Source organism: Rousettus aegyptiacus, unplaced genomic scaffold (assembly GCF_014176215.1).
Source record: "Rousettus aegyptiacus isolate mRouAeg1 unplaced genomic scaffold, mRouAeg1.p scaffold_m13_p_9, whole genome shotgun sequence".
Lineage (NCBI taxonomy): Eukaryota > Metazoa > Chordata > Mammalia > Chiroptera > Pteropodidae > Rousettus > Rousettus aegyptiacus.
The window spans coordinates 30,769,700-30,789,494 of record NW_023416312.1 but is presented as its reverse complement, the minus strand read 5'-3'; the positions used below and the strand labels follow the sequence as shown (position 1 = coordinate 30,789,494).

At 37.9% G+C, this 19,795-nt stretch overlaps 1 protein-coding gene and 1 pseudogene across 8 annotated transcripts in view; both read right to left on the bottom strand.

Moving 5' to 3' along the window:
• The window catches only part of ZNF81 (zinc finger protein 81), a 93,257-nt gene extending 82,318 nt beyond the window's left edge, over positions 1–10,939 (bottom strand). For all 8 annotated transcript variants that reach the window (XM_016133628.2, XM_016133625.2, XM_016133629.2 and 5 more), the window contains exons 1-2: positions 10,814–10,939; positions 2,894–3,120 (exon numbers count right to left, since the gene is read on the bottom strand). Coding sequence is in view for 2 of the 8 variants with exons in the window: in XM_016133624.2 (XP_015989110.1) it covers positions 2,894–2,965 (72 nt within the window). In the remaining 6 variants the exon portion in view is untranslated. The remainder of the gene's footprint in view (positions 1–2,893; positions 3,121–10,813) is intronic.
• Positions 3,144–4,173, bottom strand: LOC107504439 (annotated as a pseudogene).
• Positions 10,940–19,795: the final 8,856 nt, after the last annotated feature.

The following is a 19,795-nucleotide window of genomic DNA, read 5'->3' as shown; positions in this document are numbered from 1 at the left end:
TACAAATAATCTTATAGTGAGCATTTATCCATGTGTCCTGGTACATCAGCCAAGGATTTCTGTTGGCCTTTTCCTAGAAAACTGTTTTCTCATATGGTTTACATATGCTTTGATGAAGAAGACTAAAATGTTTCCCAAATGGTTGTGTCAATTTATATTCCCACCAACAGCATATAAGCTGCTGATAAGAGCTAATATTTCAGCAGCTATATATGCTGATATGAGCCTATGAGCTGTTGATATAGCTCCTCATTCTCACTACCACTTGTCATTGTCAGTCTTCTTAATTGTAGCCATTCTGGTGGGAGTGTAGTGGTATTACGTTGTAGTTTAAATTTTGCATTTCCCTGATGACTGAGATTGGGTACCATCTCAGGTGTCTCATAGCCATTTGGATATCTTCTTTTGTTACATGTCTGTTCAGATAAGGCTTCTGACTACTACGTATCTGCTTTTTCTTATTGTTTTGTGGTTCTTGATATGCTCTGGCTGTAAGTTCTATGTTATCTACCTCTTCTCCCACTCTGTGTCTTCTAATTTTCTTCTTAATGGAAGTGATTATCATAAAATTCAGGATAGTAATTATCTTTGAGAATAGGGAGATTCTACAATGCTGATTATGGACACATTCTAGATCTACATAGTGAAAAATCATTAAGCTCTAAATGTCTGTTTTGTACACATTTCTGTATATATATTTCACAATCAAAAAGATTTTTTAAAGATAGGCTTAACCTAGGACCCATTAACTCTATCCCGATGTGTATAGTTAAGAGAGGGGCGTACACATGTATATGAGAAGAAATGAACGGAAATGTTCATGGCAGCATTGTTTATAATTTGTATTATATTTCACCAAAAGACTTAGAATGAACAAAATTGATAAAAATTTGTTTAGTAGGCCACCTTTTATGAAATAAAAAGGAAAAAATAAGAATGTGTTCTCAGCTGTTTTGACTTGCATAAAAAACCCTAATCATGCATAGAAAACTAACTAACCTGGTTATAGGTATTAGAGACAGGTGAGCAGATAGGGGAAAGATGGGCAAGAGAATTTAGACTATGTAGCTTTTTATATTTTTTAATTTTATATATATTTTTGAACCATGTGTCTATATTATTCAAAGAATTAAAAAACTATTACCAATATCCTTTAACAATAAGATGCTGCATCCATCAAACAAAAATAGCATGCTATTAAAAGGGACTATTCTAAAAATAAAATAAAAATACAAAAATATGTAATGGTATTAATTAGAGACATGAAAGAAGATCTCAAAGATGAAATTTTTTTAAAAAAAAATACTACTAGAAAGGAGAGCAAAAGAGAAAGAAATGGAAATCAGCAGAACAAAGAATTTTTTTTAAAGGTAGCTAAACAACCAAATAAGAATTGTCTTTTGAAAAGCAGAGAAAATGTATGTGTGAGCAGAAAAGAACAAGAATGGAAACAGGCTTTTTAAATTCTGCGCAAAAATTATTTCCAACTTATAATCCTGTATCTAGCCAAAATGATAATTTAGAGTCAAGATCGAATAAATACATTTCCATGGCATTTATTATTTTCTTATTTCTATAAATATACTTCTACAATTATATATATTAAATAAACATATTTTTCATGATATTTTAAGACATGCAAAGTTTCATAAAATCCACCTGTCATACATCTATTCTCAAGGACTGGAGGATGTGCTCCCACAAATGAAGGGGTAAATCAAGAAAAAGGAAGACAGAGGATCCTCAGGAAAAGGGATCTGATGCAAGACAGGTAAAAAGGATTTCCTGGGAGATAGTGAAGGGAAGATACCAAGATAGGAGCTGTGTATGAAGCTGAGAGAGCAACCAGACCACCCATTGGCAAGTCAACAAGCTCCAGGAGAGACTACTTTACAGAAAAGACATTGATGCCCAGAGTTGTGACCAGCCTCACCTATTAATAGCTGTGTGAACTTGAACCAGATAGTTTTGCTCTGTGACCCAGTTTCTCTCTTTATAAAATGGGAATAACAATGGCACCTACTTCTCGAGGTTGTTATGAAGATGAGTTAGTATATGTTGTGTGCATATAGCAACAGTGCTGGGTACATGGTAAACATTATGTAAGTGTTTATAATTATTGTCACTATGATTATTACCTAATATGTTTGAATATACAGAGAGGAGATTTAAACAACTGAGAAGGATTTGGAGTTTAATTATTAATATGTACATAGTAAAGCAAAGAAATGACTAAATCAGAAAATTGTAAATTCCAGGGAAAAAGTTGTACAAAAATAGGAATCACAGAATGTAAACTCCATGCCTCAACTATAAACAGTCACAGTAATAAACACTGACAGTGGATCTGATCGAACAATGATATTTATAGGCAAATATGTATGTGAGTGGGGGTGTATGGAAAAGCTAAATCTCCACGTTCTATAGTGGAAAGTGAATAGCTAATGTTCAAAACCAAATATTTTTTTAAAAATCTGTTTAAAAGATTAAGAGTGCTTCCCTCTAGGAAGCTGGAATCTGGAAGAAACAAAGCAGGGAAGAGTCATTTTTAAAAAGAAGATCTGAAGAACTATTTGATACTTTTTGCAACTTATAAATAAAACTTAAAACTAATTTTAAATTAAAAAGTGGCAAAATAGTCACAAAAATATATGGAATGATAAAGGGCTATTAACCTTAATGTTTAAAAAATCTCTTTAAAAATCCATAACCTAAGATAAAAAAATTAATCAGCAATGGACAAGAGAATGAAATTCACACAAAGGAAGTAAATAATCAATAAAATCTCCTGATTATGCTGCCTGGTGAAAAAAAAAAGTCATACAAATTAAAATAACAACATGCTATCTTTCATTCTGGATGAATTCCTGTCCCTGGGCACCTTTCTCCTCACCTCACAGGAGTTGTCAGGTCCTCCTGCTGTCAGGACCAGGGACCACTGGGGAGAGCTCTGGTTGGCTGGCATGTTCCCACTGGGCCTCAGCCCTCGGACTCTCTTGCTGGCAACTCCACTCTTCCCAGGAGCCTAAGAGCAAGTGAGGTCCGAGCACTCAACTAGAGCTGCTGCTGGGGCTCTTCACCAGAGTCTGGTCCCAGGGCTCCAAAGAAACTCCAGGAAACCTAGAAAGACAGTGTCCATATGGTCAGTCACTCAGCATTTACCCCAAAAACACTTCTTGGGGGCACCAAAGTACAGTTCATGGCATTGGTATTGTAGACAAAGTCCAATTAATATCTATTGTAGTTATTCATCAAAACATAACATGAGTTAGACCATAGATTGAGACTAAAATTAATAAAGGCTTAAATTCTAGCTCTGTCAACTTTTAGCTCTGAGAATATAAAAAGGTTTCTTCAGTGTTTGTTTTAAAAACAAATTAAAACTAACTTAAGGGATTGTGAAAATTAAATAAGATAATGTTTGAAAAGCACTTAGCACCAGACTGGCTCGGGTAAACTTTCTTTTCCCTCTTGGGAATTTTATTGGTCCTGGAGAAGGGTTGGCAGGTAGCTCCTGCTTCTTGCTGAGGGTGCTACAAGCCCTCACTGTTTCTTGTTGCCATTGATGGGTAGGTTCACGTGCTTGGGGGAGGCCAGAAAGGCCTTGAGCTTAGGCTGGCCACTGAGGCAAGCCACATAGGCTGAGAGCAGGGGGAAGGAATCCAGACAGCTGCCATCCAGAATCTGGTGATTCAACAGCAAGTCCAGCAGGCTGCAGTCCACAAACATCTGGTTGCCCACAATGAAGGCCTGGCCCCCTGGTCCTGGGACAGCAGGGTCTCGAAAGGCTTCAGATGCCCTGGCATCTCCTTCACATAGTCCTCCTTGCCCACCCCATATTTGGTGTAGATGAGGGTTGATGTATTTGCAGTGGAGGTCCTTCCAGCCATCATTCACCACATCCACCAGGGCTGCCTCCAACTGGTCCTTCTCATACAGACTGAGGGAGCGGCCCAAGTGGTACAGGATGGCATTGGACTGGTACAGGGTGAGGTCTCTATCCTGGAACTTGGGGAGCTGTTTATATAGACAGGAGGCCTTGAGTGAGCCCTACAGCCATTCCTCCTTGGTAACAACCTCCTCCTTCCAGCCCTAGCCCTGATCAGCCAGCAACATGTGCATTGCCTCATAGTGCTCTCAAACAGGGAAGTAAACAATGGTGTAGGGTGGCATGGTTGCAGTGTAGACAAAGATGGCAGACAGTATAAGAGCTCCCCAGGGAAACTTTTAATTCATATTAGCAAGTATTGTTATTACAAGAAATCATATAATATGCAAAAGCAAGTATTTCATTTAATTTGCACAACAATCCCGTCATCTATGTGTTGTTGTAATTATTATTCCTTTTTATGCACACAGAAGCAGAGGTTTCATGATGTTAGGTCAAACCCAGACTACCTGGCTTCAAAGTTCACATTCTCAACCACGTGGTAACTTTTATGTGGTAGGCTCAAAATAAACATGGTTCTGTTTAACAGATGTTGAAAACATGACTGTGATTTAGAATTAAAAAGTTAAGTTTCTTGAAACAGAAGAGATATGTCATAAGAAAAGTACTAAGAGCCTCGGACTAAAAATTTTTTAATTACCTCAAAAATATCCAGAGGTAAAACTGTTTCGCCTGTTGAGGGAAATAGGGAGGAAAGTATTTCTATGTCCAAGTTGTTGATGTACAATTTTATTCTGCTCAACTAATAGAGGCACTACAGATTTAGCCATTATTTCTAGGAAATAAAATATATCCACATAATATGAAGAGGAACTTAAGGCAACAAATGTAACAGATGGGATGAATAGAAAACAAGAAAGTAAAATAAAAGGCATAAAAAAATAAGTTTTAAACACATAAAGATAATGTACCAAAGAAAGCTTTTAATGTACCAAAAGAAAGCCTTTCTTTTGTCAATGGAACATTTACAAAATTCTATCAAATAACTTGTCTACAAAGAGGATCTGGTAGATGTTTTAATGTTGAGAACTGGAAGGCCGTATTCTCTGATCATAGTACAAGATATTCGACATCATTTGTCATTAAGGAAATGCAAATCAAACCCCAAATTTTCCATTCATTAGGATAGATAAGAAAAAAAAGACAGTGTCAGTAAGATGTAAATTAATTGGAGTCCTCACACATTGCTGGTAGAATTGTAAAATGATGCAGCCATTCTGAAAATCAGTTTGGCAGTTCCTCAAAATGTTACCCATAGAGTCACCATATGATCCAGCAATTCCACTCCTAGGTTTTTACCCAAGAAAAATGAAAACACATGTCTACCCCAAAACTTGTACACTAATATTCAAAGTATTATTCAAAGTGGAAACCACTTAAATGTCCATCGACCAATAAATGGATAAACAAAATTTGATGTATCCATACAATGGAATATTATTTGGCAATAAATAAGAAGTACTGATATAAGCTACAACATTAATGAACCTTGAAATCATTATCCTATGTGAAAGAAGCCACTCACAAAAGACCACATACTTTATTATTCCATTTATGTGAAACGTCCAGAATACACAAATATATAGAGACAGAAATGGACTAGTAGTTTCCTAGGGCTGGGAGTGTGCGGGTGGCATGAATGGTGATTGTCTGCTAATATGTACGAGGTTTCCTTCTAGGGTACTGGAAATGTTCTAAAGTTAAAAGGAACCCTCATACACTGCTGGTGAGACTGCAAATTAGTACATCCACTATGGAAAACAGCATGGAGGGTCCAAAAAAATTAAGAATTGATCTACCACATGATCCAGCAATCCCTCTACTGGGTATTTACCACAAAGACTTGAAAACACATATCCAAAAAGATGTATGCATATCGATGTTCATAGCAACATTACTCACAGTGGTCAGCACATGTAAGTCACCAAAGTGTTCTAGAATAGATGACTGGATAAAGACGATGTAGTACATATACACGATGGAATATTACCATAAAAAGAGATGAAATACTGTCATTTGCAACAACTTGGATGGATCTTGAGATAATCATGTTAAGCAGAATAAGTCAGAGAAAAAAAGTTGAAAACCACATGATATCACTTATATGTGGGATATAAATCTAAAACAACAAACAAGCATGACAAATAAACAGAGACTCATGGACAACAGAATAGTGATTACCAGGGTAGGGGAGGAGGGGGGAAAGTAGATGGGGTAAAAGGGGTCAAACATGTGGTGACAGAAAGAAATCTAACTATGGGCAGTGAACATACAATGCAATATATATGATTTACTGTTGAACTGTACACTTGAAACTTAATGAATTTCATTAACCAATGTTACCAGAATAATATTAATTTAAAAATGTGCTTAAAATAAAGAAAATTTTCTAAAATAAGATTGTGGTGATGACTGCACAATTCTGTGAATGTACTAAAAACCACTGAACTGTATATTTATTTTTTAAAATTAAGTTTATTGGGGTAATTTTGGTTAATAGAACTATATAATTTCAAGGTGTACATTATAATTTCACATCTGTATATTCTATTGTGTGTTTACTACCCAAAGTCCAGCTTCCTTCAGCTACCATATGTTTGATCCCCTTTACCTACTTCACCCTCCTCCTCCCCACCTATATTTGACCCCCTTTACCCCATCTACCTACTCCCTCCTCTCCCACCCGCTACCCTCTGGTAACCATTAGTCTATAGTTCATGTCCATGAGTCTGTTTGTTTGTCTGGTTCATTTGTTCCTTTTAGGTTTATATCCCACATATAAGTGATATCATATGATTTTACAACTTTTTCTGTCTCGCTTATTTCACTCAGCATGATTATCTCGAGGTCTATCCAGGTTGTTGCACAAGGCAGTATTTCATCTCTTCTTATGGCTGAGTAATATTCCATTGTATATATGTACCACTGATTCTTTAGCCAGTCATCTATTGTAGGGCACTTCAGTTGCCTCTATGTCCTGGCCACAGTAAATAATGCTGCTATGAACACTGGTGTGCATATATCATCTTGGATATGAGTTTTCAAATCTTTGGGGTAAATGCCCAGTAGAGGGATTACTGGATCATATGGTGGGTCAATTCTTAGTTTTTTGAGGACCCTCCATACTGTTTTCCATAGTGGCTGTACCAATTTGCAGTCCCGCCAGCAGTGTATGAGGGTTCCTTTTTCTCTGCATCCTCTCCAACATTTGTTATTACTTGTCCTGTTGATTATAGCTATTTTAACAGGTGTGAGATGGTATTTCATTGTGGTTTTGATTTGCATTTCCCTACTAGTTAGTGATTCTGAGCATCTTTTCATATATTTGTTGGCCATTTGTATGTCCTCCAGGGAGAAGTGTCTGTTCGGGTCCTCTGCTTATTTTTCGATTGGATCATTTTGAACTGTATCCTTTAAATGGGTGGATTTTATGATCTTGGAATATATCTAAATAAATCTGTTTTATATACTTAAATAAGTCTATTTTAAAAGAAAAGAAACATTTTCTTAAATAACCCAGGACCAAAGTGGGAAATCAATACAGAAGCTACATACAAGTTTTTCCCAGGTAGGGCAGTGGGTCAAGGTAGTCATTGTGGAATATTATGCATAATTGTATAGCAACATATTTTAATATCGATGTGAAACAGGTGCTGTCCTAGCAAAATGTAAATTAACAAAGTTAGTAGAGAAAAAAACAGATAGATAAGTACAATGAGTGTATAAAAGATCAGAAAATATGACATAACAACAAATACAAAGACTCTCAAAGTTAGAAAGAAAAGGCGGATAGCCCACAGACCTCAGGGTCTGAGGAACAACACAGTGAGTTCCTTGGGTTTTGTTTCCTCTTCCATATATCACAAACAGGGCACTGGAAAAACTTATAACTCAAAACCTACTCCCCTTAATCAAAGGACCAAGAAAAGTAAAGCCTAATTGAACATACCCACTCTAATCCAGCCAAACACTAATAGAGTGTACATTCTCTTCAAGCACCCATGCAACATTCTCCAAGACATACCATACCTAGGACCATAAAACAAACTTCAACAAATTAAAATCACACAGCATATGTTCTTTGATTATAATAGCATGGAACTAGAAATCAATAACTAAAAGATAACAGGAAAGCCTCCAAGTACTTGGGAATTAAACAATACATTTCTATATAATCCATGAATCAAAGAGGAAGTCTCAGAGGAAATTAAAAAATAACAAATGAAAATGAAAATACAACATATTGAAATTTGTGGGACGTAGATAAAGCAGTGTTTAAAGGGAAATTTTTATCACTAAATGTTTATATTATAAAAGAATTAAGGTCTTAGATCAATAATCTAAGCTCCCAGTTCAAGAAACTATAAAAAGAAGAGCAAAGGAAACCCCAAACAAGCAGAAGGAAAGAAATAATAAACACAAGGGAAGAAATCTGGTTCTTTGAAAACATCAATAAAATTGGTAATCCTCTAGCAAGATTGATAAAGATAAAAAGAGAGAAGACACAAATTATCGATATCAGAAATGAAACAGGATATAACTACAAATCCTGCAGTGATTAAAATGAAATGGAATACCATATTTTATGCACACAAATTCAACAACATGGATGAAATGTCCCAATTCCTTACAACACACAAATTCCCACAACTGACCCACCATTAAATAGATGCTCTGAAAAGATATTACCTAGATAATCTGAATAGTCATATAACTACTACAGAAATTGAAGACATAATCAAAAATCTTCCAAAAGGAAATTTCCAGGCCCAGTTGGTTTCAATGGAGAAGTCTACCAAACATTCAAAGAAAAATTAGCATGATTCTGCACAAATCTCTTCCAAAAAATAGAACACTTCCCAACTCATCCTATGATCCAGTATTACCCTAATACTAAAACCAGACAAAAACAGTACAAAAAAATAATAAAAACTATAGACCAACATCTTTCGTGAACTTAGATGCAAAAAAAATTCTCAAAAAAAAGTATTAGCTAATCAATTCCTGCAATATATAAAAAGAATTATACACCACAACCAAGTGAAGTTTATTTCAGGAACATAAAGCTGGTTCAATATTTAAAACTCAATCAATGCCTCCAATAAGAGCCTAACATCCAAAATATACAAAGAACTCATACAACTCAACAATGGAAAAACAAATAATCCAATTAAAAAATGGGCAGAGGACCTGAACAGACCCTTCCCCCAAGAAGACATACGAATGGCCAACAGACATATGAAAAGATGCTCAGACTCACTAGCCATTACGTAAATGTAAATTGAAACACAATAAGATACCACCTCACACGTTAGAAGGGCTATCATCAATAAGATAAGTAATAACAAATAAGTGTTGAAGAGATTGTAGGGAAAAGGAACCCTCATACACTGCTGGTGGGAACGTAAATTGGTACAGCCATTATGGAAAACAGTAGGTTCCTTGAAAAATTAAAAATAGAATTACCATATGACCCAACAATCCCTCTTCTGGGTATCTACTCCAAAAATTTGAAAACATTTATTCATGAAGATATATGCACCCAAATGTTCACTGCAGCATATTCACAGTGGCCAAGATGTGGAAACACCTGAAGTGTCCTTCGATAGATGATTGGATAAAGAAAATGTGGTACACATACACAATGGAATATTACTCCGCCATAAGAGATGAAATACTGCCATTTGTGACAACATGAATAGACCTTGACATTAATTATCATGCTAAGCAAAATAGGTCAGACAGAAAAAGTTGAGAACCACAGAATTTCACTCATGTGTGGGATATAAAACTGAAAGCAACAAACAAGCAGTGACTTATGGACATAGACAATAGTTCAGTGGTTACCAGAGAGAAGAAGGGGAGGGAGGAGGTAGACAGGAGTAGAGGGGGTCAAATATATGGTGACGGAAGGAAATTTAACTTTGGGTGATGAACACACAATGCAATACACATATGCTATATTATCAAATTGTACACTTGAAACCTATATGATTTTATTAACAAATGGCACCCCAATAAATTTAATTAAAAAATAAAAATTAAGTAAAATTTTAAAAAATCAATCAGTGCATTCCCTCATATTGACAGGCTAAACAATAAAAATCACAAGATCATATAAATTCATACAGTATTATCAAAATTCAACACCCATCCATAATAAATATAGACATGTAGATCAATGAAACAAAACAGAGAGCTTAGAAATAGCCCCACAGAAATATCGCCAATTTATTTTTGACAAAGATACAAAACAAATGAACAGAAGGATAGTCTTTTCAACAAATGGTGCTTGAGTAACTGGGCATTCAAATAAATGAACTTCAACCTAAGTCTCACACTTCATACAAAACTTAACTCGAAATAGATCAAGGACAGCAGGAAAGAGAAATGGACAAACCGGCATCACAGCAGAAAATATACCTCTACTCGCTCAGGAATAGAAGAAACAGACAAAACAGAGTACATATCTTGTAAGACACATTGACAACTAAACGATATTATTGTCGAGTTATACAATGGAACATTTATAAAAATTCACCACGTACTAGGCCTTGAATCAATGCCTTCATATTTCATGGAATGAGGTTCACACAGACATTATTCGGACCACAGAAAACTAAGATTAGAATCTGTTAAAAGGATAAACTTTTGGTAACTGAAAATGCACTTCTAAATCACTCATGGGCAAAAGAAAAATGATCGACTCTTAGAAAACACTTAGAACATAATACACCAAATCTTGTGGGTCTTACCGTGAACTTTAAGACATTGATACAAGAAAAGAAGCCTGCAAAACAATGACCCAACTACAATTAGACACCCGAAGCCATCAATGACAACACAGAATTCCCCAACACTCACCCTCCCTGGGGCCACATCATCTCGACCAGCCTCTGGCACTAAGCATTGAAATCATCCTGACACCAACAATTAAAACCGCGGCTGAGAACCACAGCCGCTTCCGGTCACCACCTCTAGCACCGCCCCTTCGCAGAGTTTGGGGCTTTGCACGAAGGAGGTGTGGTTTTGCACATGCGTAAATTGAAATTTGAAGCCGATATCAGCCAAGAGTCAACATGGAGTTATACAGTGTCGGTTCTTTGGGAGCGGGGCGGGGAGGGGGGGAGCGGGGGGGCGCGGGGGGGGGATTCCTGGGCCCAGGGCAGCGTGAGCAGGCGGGGAACATGGCCGCGCCCAGATCGCACTTCCCATGAGGTACGCCATTTTGGAGGAGTGTACATCGCGTACTGAAGATGAGGCAGCTTCTAAATTCGTAGAGGCGAACAGAGGAGCTATCTCGCAAGTGGCAGGGAGCAGGAGTGGGCACGTTTTTCTCAGCGGGTTTTCTGGACAAAGGGTCTTTGGATCTGTACTCTATAGATCTGTGTAATAATGTTTAGAGAAGCCGAGAAGCCTCTTGGAAGGACACAGAGGTGTCAGTGACTGTCATCTCTTGTCAGATACCACAGGATGAGAAGGGAGAGAAGTCAAGATTGGTTACAGGCCTCTCCTGGAACATACCATAAGGGAAGGGAAGAAATCAGGGATATACAAGCCCCCCTAAGATATAGCCCTGGAAAAAAAAAGTGAGGGGAATCAGTGTTAGCTTCCCCTCTGCTGTGCTTGCAGAGATTGGCCATAGGGTTTGAATGCTCCCATAATCTACATTATCTCCCATTCCAACTACCTCAGCTAAAATAAAAGTACCAATACTAATTTTGATTTTTCCTTAACCTAATGCAATATGGCAATAAAAATGCTCTCAATCCAGTCACATCCCCTCTGAGCCTCAGTTTAACAATCTGGAATGTAAGGGTGTCCTGCTCCAATTAGCCTAAGACTATCTGGGACTAATTTGCAGTCTGACAGATCTATCAGTCAATGAGGGAGACCACACAACCAGAGGACCCCATGGGGCGGCTCACTAAACAAAAGAAAAGAGAGTTATTACCCGAGTCTAAAGAATGGTGAAGTTCAGATAAAATGTAAATGAAGCAGTGTTTGGTAAACTCAAAGCAAACCAGGCTGAATATGGACTACAAAGTGAACCCAGAGTCTTGCTTCCTTGGAAACAATAAAGTTAAGATATATGTAGAATGTTATATCTAGATACCCCTTATCTCTGCACCAGGGTTGGAAAACTTGGCTGCCTCTTTGTAACTAAGTGACTTAGAATCTCCAGCAACAGTGAGGTGCTTCATTCATACTGACATCATTTCAAACAGCAGTTTCTGATAGTTTGTGGTTGTAGAGAACAAAGTTTCTCAGTGACTAAGAGAGCAATAGTCCTTCATAGTAGTTTTATATGGCATTACAACTACAGCATTTCCTTGGGAGAAATAATGTTCCTTGTTAATCTTGCATCTGACGTTAATCTGTGTCAATTCTCCCAGCCTGATGAATGAGTAGATTTTTGCAGTCTAAGCTAATTTTAAATTTCTTAGAGGGTTGGACTCTAATTACCCCAGATTCTCTTTCTAACCCTATAACTCCAGTCTGGGTGTTTGTCGAATAAATAAATGAAAGAAGTAATGGAATCAGTGGAAGCACATTTGGCATGCATACACTTCTAATAAAGTGGCAGGAATCATTGTTACTATTGTTGAATGTCATAATGGGACTAGGCTATGTTAAAAAAATAGGTCTGTTAGACCATTTCAGAGAAGGGAAAATAGAGCCAATAAACGTGTAAAGAGAAAGTCAAAGTCATTAGTGAACAGAGAAATACAAATCAAGACAAGTTGAGATGACATTTTACGACCATTCAATTTGCAAATATTTAGGTCCGACAATACCAAATATTGGAGAAGATATGTACCCACAGTATCTTTCTTCCCCGTTGATGGAATATATATCAGCAAAACCACTTTAGAAAATAGTTAGAATTGCTTCCTACAGTGAATATTTATATACCTCACAATCCAGCCATTCCATTCTTAGAAATATATCCAAGAGAAACACTTGCACATGAAACCTAGGGTATGTATGGCATCTTGTTCACAACAGCAAAACCTGGAAACAAAAATGGATGCTCATCAACAGGAGTCAAAATGAATGAACTAGAACAATATCCAACAATATGGTTGAACATTAAGGGGAAAGAATCCTGTAATTCCAAAAAAGATTGTATAAAGCATAATACACTTTTTAAAAATTAACTGCTATTAATATAAAGAACATGAACTACTTAGGATTTCATGTAGTTGCAATAGAATTATATAAAAAGGAAATAAAAATTGATGAACTTGGGATTCAGGATGATGTTTACCTCATTTGAGGGGAGGCAGGGCAATGAATTGGGGAACCATGTGAATAGATGGAGGTTATTACCAAGGCACTACCCTTTCTTTTAGGTAGTAGGTGCATAAGTGCTGCTTATGTTATTAAAACTAAATATTTCAATTAATTGGGAAAATTAAACTGTTTGTTAGATGAAGAAAGTCTGCAGGAGACAAGTGCTGCCTCTTCCATGAATGGGGAAAGGAAATCTCTGGCCCCATACCAGAGATGCCACCCAGTGGTAGGATAAGCAGGGATGCAGGAAATCCATAGCCTTGACACTTATTGAGGCTCCTGCCATGTATGCTTTGGCTCCATGGCTCACTCCATTCGCATCACTCATGTATCTACTTATATGTCGTTTCTTCAGATGTCTTTCTTCCCTGACCTATGCCACTATTCTAGCTCCTTGCCATGCTTTAATTTCTTCATAGCCTTCTTTTTTTTATTGGTAATTATCTTATTGATTTACTTTTTGCTCATTTACTTGTTTGTACTGATACTGCAGTGATTTCTGCTTCTCACATATGTAGAATAATCAACTGCTTTGTTTTTTATATCTTTACTACACATGTAGAGAGCAGCAACACACACACACACACACACACACACACCAGATTCATTTTCTTGAAAGATTAATTATTCCTTCCAAAAGATTCTGCAGGCATCTCTGGATGACAAAACTAATTATAAAATTGATTTTGGCATAGTAATGCAGGAAATACTAAATAGATGGAGAACTTATTAGTATATAAGACTCTATTTGTTCATTCACCAAATATTTATTCATCACCAGTCACTGCCTTTGCTATTGGTTCATTGATTGATTGATTTTTATTAAGTTTATTGGGGTGACATTGGTAATACAATTATATAATTTTAAGGTGTACATTATAATTTCACATATGTATATTCTATTGTGTGTTTACCACCCAAAGTCCAGTTTTCTTCAGCTACCATATGTTTGATCCCCTTTGCCCACTTCACCCTCCTCCTCCCCACCTATATTTGACCCCCTTTACCCTGTCTAACTCCTCCTTCCTCCCACAGCCCCTACCCTCTGGTAACCACTAGTCTATAGTCCATGTCCATGAGTCTCTGTTTGTCCTGTTGATTTGTTGCTTTTAGGTTTATATCCCACATATAAGTGATATCACATGATTTTCACTTTTTCTGTCTGGCTTATTTCACTTAGCATGATTATCTCGAGGTCCATACACATTGTTGCAAATGGAAGTATTTCATCTCTTCTTATGGCTGAGTAATATTCCATTGTATACATGTACCACAGCTTCGTTAGCCAGTCGTCTGTTGTAGGACACTTCAGTTGCCTCCATGTCCTGGCCACCATGAATAATGCTGCTATGAACACTGGTGTGCAAATATCATCTTGGATATGAGTTTTCAAGTCTTTGGGGTAAATACCCAGTAGAGGGATTACTGGATCATATGGTAGATCAATTCTTAGTTTTTTGAGGAACCCCCATCCTGTTTTCCATAGTGGCTGTACAAATTTGCAGTCCCACCAGCAGTATATAAAGGTTCCTATATCTCTGCATCCTCTCCAACATTTGTTATTACTTGTCCTGTTGATTATAGCTATTCTAACAGGTACGAGATGGTATCTCATTGTGGTTTTGATTTGCATTTCCCTAATAGCTAGCAATGTTGAGCATCTTTTCATATATTTTTTGACGATTTGTATGTCCTCTAGGGAGAAGTGTCTGTTCAGGTCCTCTGCCCATGTTTTGATGGGATCCTTTGTTATTTTGTTGTTATTAAGTTGGATGAGTTCTTTGTATATTTTGGATATTAGGTCCTTAGTCCTTATCAGAGGTGTTGCTTGCAAATATATTTTCCCATTCGGATGGTTCTCTGTTTACCTTGTTGACAATTTCTTTTGCTGAGCAGAAACTTTTTAGTTTGATGTAGTCTCATTCATTTATTTTTGCTTTTACTTCCCTTGCCATCGAGGTCAAATTCATAAAATCCTCTTAAAGTCCAAATTCCTTGAGTTTAGTTCCTATGTTTTCTTCTATGCATTTTATTGTTCAGGTCTTATATTTAGGTCCTTAATCCATTTCGAGTAAATTTTGGTATGTGGTGATAGACAACAGTCTAGTTTCATTCTTTTGCAGGTGGCTTTCCAGTTTTGCCGCCCCACTTATTTAAGAGGTTTTCCTTTCTCCACTGTATGTTTTTTGCTTTTATTTGTCAAAAATTATTTGGCAATATAAATATGGGTTTACTTCTGGACTCTTGATTCTGTTCCTCTGGTCCGTGTGTCTCTTTTGCTGCCAATGCCATGCCATTTTGATTACTGATGCTTTGTAGTATAATTTGAAGTCAGTCAGAGTGATGCCTCCACTCTCATTCTTTTCTCAGGATGGCTTTGGCAATTCAGGATCTTTTGTGCTTCCATACAAATCTGACGATATTTTGTTCTATTTTTAAAAAATGACTATGGGATTTTGATGGGGAGTGCATTAAATCTGTATACTGCTTTAGATAATATGGTCATTTTAACTATGTTGATTCTTCCAATCCAAAAATATGGAATATCTTTCCATTTCTTTGTATCTTCTTCCATTTCTTTTAATAGGGTCTTGTAGAAAATCATGTCATCCACAAATAGTGACAGTTTGATGTCTTTGTTTCCTATTTGGATGCCTTTTATATCTTTCTCTTGTCTGATTGCACTCACTAGGACCTCCAATGTTATATTGAATAGCAGTGGTGATAGTGGACAGTCTTGTCTTGTTCCTGATCTTAGAGGGAAGGTTTTTAGTTTTTCACCATTAAGTATAATGTTGGCTGAGGGTTTGTCATATATGGCCTTTATTATATAAGGTACTTTCCTTCTATACCAATTTTGTTAACTGCTTTGATCATAAATGGATATGGTATCTTGTCAAAGGCTTTTTCTGCATCTATTAATATGATCATATGATTCTTATTTTTTAATTTGTTTATGTGGTGTACCACATTAATCAATTTGCATATGTTGAACCATCCCTGTGCCCCTGGGATGAAGCCCACAAGATTGTAGTGTATAATCTTTTCAATATGTTGCTGTATTCAGTTTACTAGTTTCTTATTTAGGATATTTACATCTGTGTTCATGAAAGATATTGGTCTGTAGTTTTCTTATTTTGTGTTATCTTTACCAGATTTTTGTATCAGAGTAATATTGGCCTCATAAAATGTGTTGGGAAGTATCACCTCCTCTTCAGTTTTTTGGAAAATTTTGAGGAGAATAGTTATTAAATCTTTGAATGTTTGTTAGAATTCACTGGTGAAGCCATCTGGTCCTAGACTTTTACTTTTTGATAGGTTTTTTATGATTGTTTCATTTTTCATACTGCTGATCAGTCAATTTAGATTTTCCAGATCTTCTTAATTCAATCTAGGAAGGTTGTATTTTTCTAAGTACTGATCCATTTTTTTAGGTTATTAAATTTGGTGTTATATGCTTTTTCATAATATTCTTGTATAATCCTTTGTATTTCTGTGATGTCAGTGGTAATTTCCCCTCTTTCATCCCTGATTTTGTTTATTTATGTTCTTTCTTTTTTTCACCTTTGCTATTTAATATTTGGTAAAACAAGAGACCCCAAATCTCTACCATTGTGGACCTGTCATTGTGGGCAAGAGAGCTATAAATATTGATTATTAAGAGGTGGTAACTGCTAAAGAGGGGTGGATAGGGCAGAGTGATATGAGTTGGAAATTCTGGGGGATTGCCACTTAATAGAAAATCGGTGTCTTCTTTTAAACTCTACCACTGACTGTCTTGCATCCTGGATAGATTTCATATCTTTTCACTCATAAACTTAGGTATAAATCTCTGACATATGAAGATGCTTTTTCTTCCCTTTTCTTTTTATGTCTCCTCCTCTTTCTTTTAATAACTGCTGTACAATCATCATACCCAAGAAAATTAACAGTAATGCTGGGAACATTCTTAAACATGAATGTGGGCTAGCAATCTCCCATAGTATCAGTTTCTTCTTTTATTTGTTCACTCGACAAAAAAAAAATATCCAATCCAGGGCTGCGGGAGAGAGAGAGGACTGTTCTGTAATCAGTCCAGCACTCTACTGTCCAGAATGTTGAACCGGGGCCCAAAAAGCACGTGACTGGTTTAAGGGCACAAAGATGGAGGATGCCAGATCTCAGGGCTGTGTCCTTTCCCACCTGCTGGTTTACGGGGGGCCTTCAACTGCCATTAGACTCATACCATAGTCAGGAAGGGCTTCCCATAGGCTGTGTGTGGGTTGGGTTTTGAAGAATGCACAGCAGTTCATCCACTGAAAGGATATACTGGATTCTTGTCACCTCTGTCCTGTGACATCTCACAGAGGGGCAATGGCATCTCCATAATTTCCATATTTGAGGAACTAAAGAGCAACACACTTGTGTTGCAGGATTAAAAATGTGTCCTAATGCTGCATTTGCATAATTATTACTTAGATTTTATTTTACAAGGGACTATGAATAATAGTGTCCAAGAATATGCTTTTATTGACACATTACGTTAGAGAAAACAACCATAGGCCATATCAATTTAAAACTTACTTTTATTGATGCCTATTATTATAGTTGGGGTGGCTTGGCTAGTGTGGAGGCTGATTAAGATTATGGGCACATTTAAGTCCTCACTCCCCTGCCTCAGTGCAGTGGGATTGGATGCTACCATCCATACTTCTCTGCCCTCTCTCCTCATGGTATATCCCAGGCTGGGGAATTTACTGCTCTTACGGCATCCCTTAAAGAACGCTCCATAATATGGTGGCTTCCTGACCCTGTCTGGCCATTTCCTGCTCGAACAAGCTTGTTCCTGACTGACCGACCCTCCCCACCCTCACCTCAAGGACTCTCCAGGTACCATCGGTTTTCTTATAGTTTGTCAATCAATCAATGTTCTTCTTTATATCTGTAGCTGTGTAGGAATGACAAGACTGTATAAAACTGCCCATTGTGTTACAGTTGGAGCTCAGCCTTTGGATAAGAATTTGCTCAGCTGGTGCCAGCATCAATAACTGCTGCTTCCTGCTTATAGCCTCAGTGTCCCATTTCTCCATTTGAGAATCCCGCAATATTTCAGGGGGCTCCTCCGGGATCCAGAGACGGCAGTTTTTCACCTCCTTTGTGTTTGCAGTCTGTCCCTCAGGATGCTGGGAGAAGCAGACTTCACCTGGTGTGCCAGCAGACCTATTGTCTGTAGGGTAGGATGACTCTTCCAGCAGACCAAGAAGGTGTCTCCGAGAACAAAACAGAATCCAGAGAGGCAAAGGAACCAGCCCAGGAGCACTGCCCAACTGAGTGGTAAGGACCCGGGGCCCCGGAACAGCTTGTTCATTAGAGGACAGAAGGGGAGTCTGATCAACTCCCGAGGTCACCTGATTACATTTGTTAGAGGAAATTGTGACCTCTCAGGTACATAGGGAGGAGGGTGGAGTGTTTGGTGTGTGATCGTGTGTGACTGAGATGTGACCTGACAACAAAGCGAGAGTTGAGCCCCTGTCTGCGGTTCTGTGGCGAACCTCATACAGCTTAGGGTGGTGTCACTGGATCTCCATGAGTTGTCTACTCCAGTGACCTTACTCAGGGCTTTATACCAACCCACCAATTGCTAAGAAGTGCCTGAAAGATCCCCAAGAGGGCAACGGCTGTAGATGGGTAGAGCGAATCTCCGAGTGCATGTATGTCACTGACCACGGGTGGAAGGATGGTGGACAACAGAGTAAACAGACACCTTAGGTTGTACGCTTAAGAATTTCAAAATTGGTTATTCAAAAGATTATGGAGTTAAACTCACCCTACAGAAACTCTTCACCCTTTGTGAGATCAACTGGCCTTCTTTTGGCATTGGGCGGCCAGCAGAGGAAGCTCTTGATAAGGAAATCATTACAAAGTTCTCTCAAGTCATTACCAGTCAACCTGGCCACCCAGACTAATTCCCTTATATTGATTCTTGGGAGGCAATAGTTCACACCTGACCCCCCTGGTTGAGAGTCTTCCTAGAGGAGAACTGTAGGGTCCTCCTAGCCTGAGCCTTGGCACCCTCTCAAGGTCAGTTGAAAAAAAAGAAGCCTGTGTGGCCAGCGGATCCAAAAGTTAGCCTATCTTTGCCTTCCAATGGGAAAGCCCTGAAAGCGGAGACAAGGTCCAGTTGACATGGACACGGCTGCCTCAGGGGTTCAAGAACTCCCCAACCATCTTTGGGACAGCTCTAGCCTTGGATTTAAAGGCCTTCTCAGCAGACCAACACAGCTGTATGTTACTCTAGTATGTGGATGGCCTCCTCTTAGCAGGAAAGACCTACGAGGAATGCATGGAAGGAACGCATCTACTCCTCAATCTCCTCTCAGAAGCAGGTTACAAGGTCTCTAAAACAAAGGCTCAAATCTGCCAAGAAAGCGTCAAATACCTCAGCTTCCACTTTTTAAAGGGACAACACCAACTTGGCTCAAAAAGGCAACAAATGGTCTGCTCGATTCCTGTCCCTACCACTGAGCAACAAGCCCTCAAATTCTCAGAGCAGCTGGCTTATGCAGAATC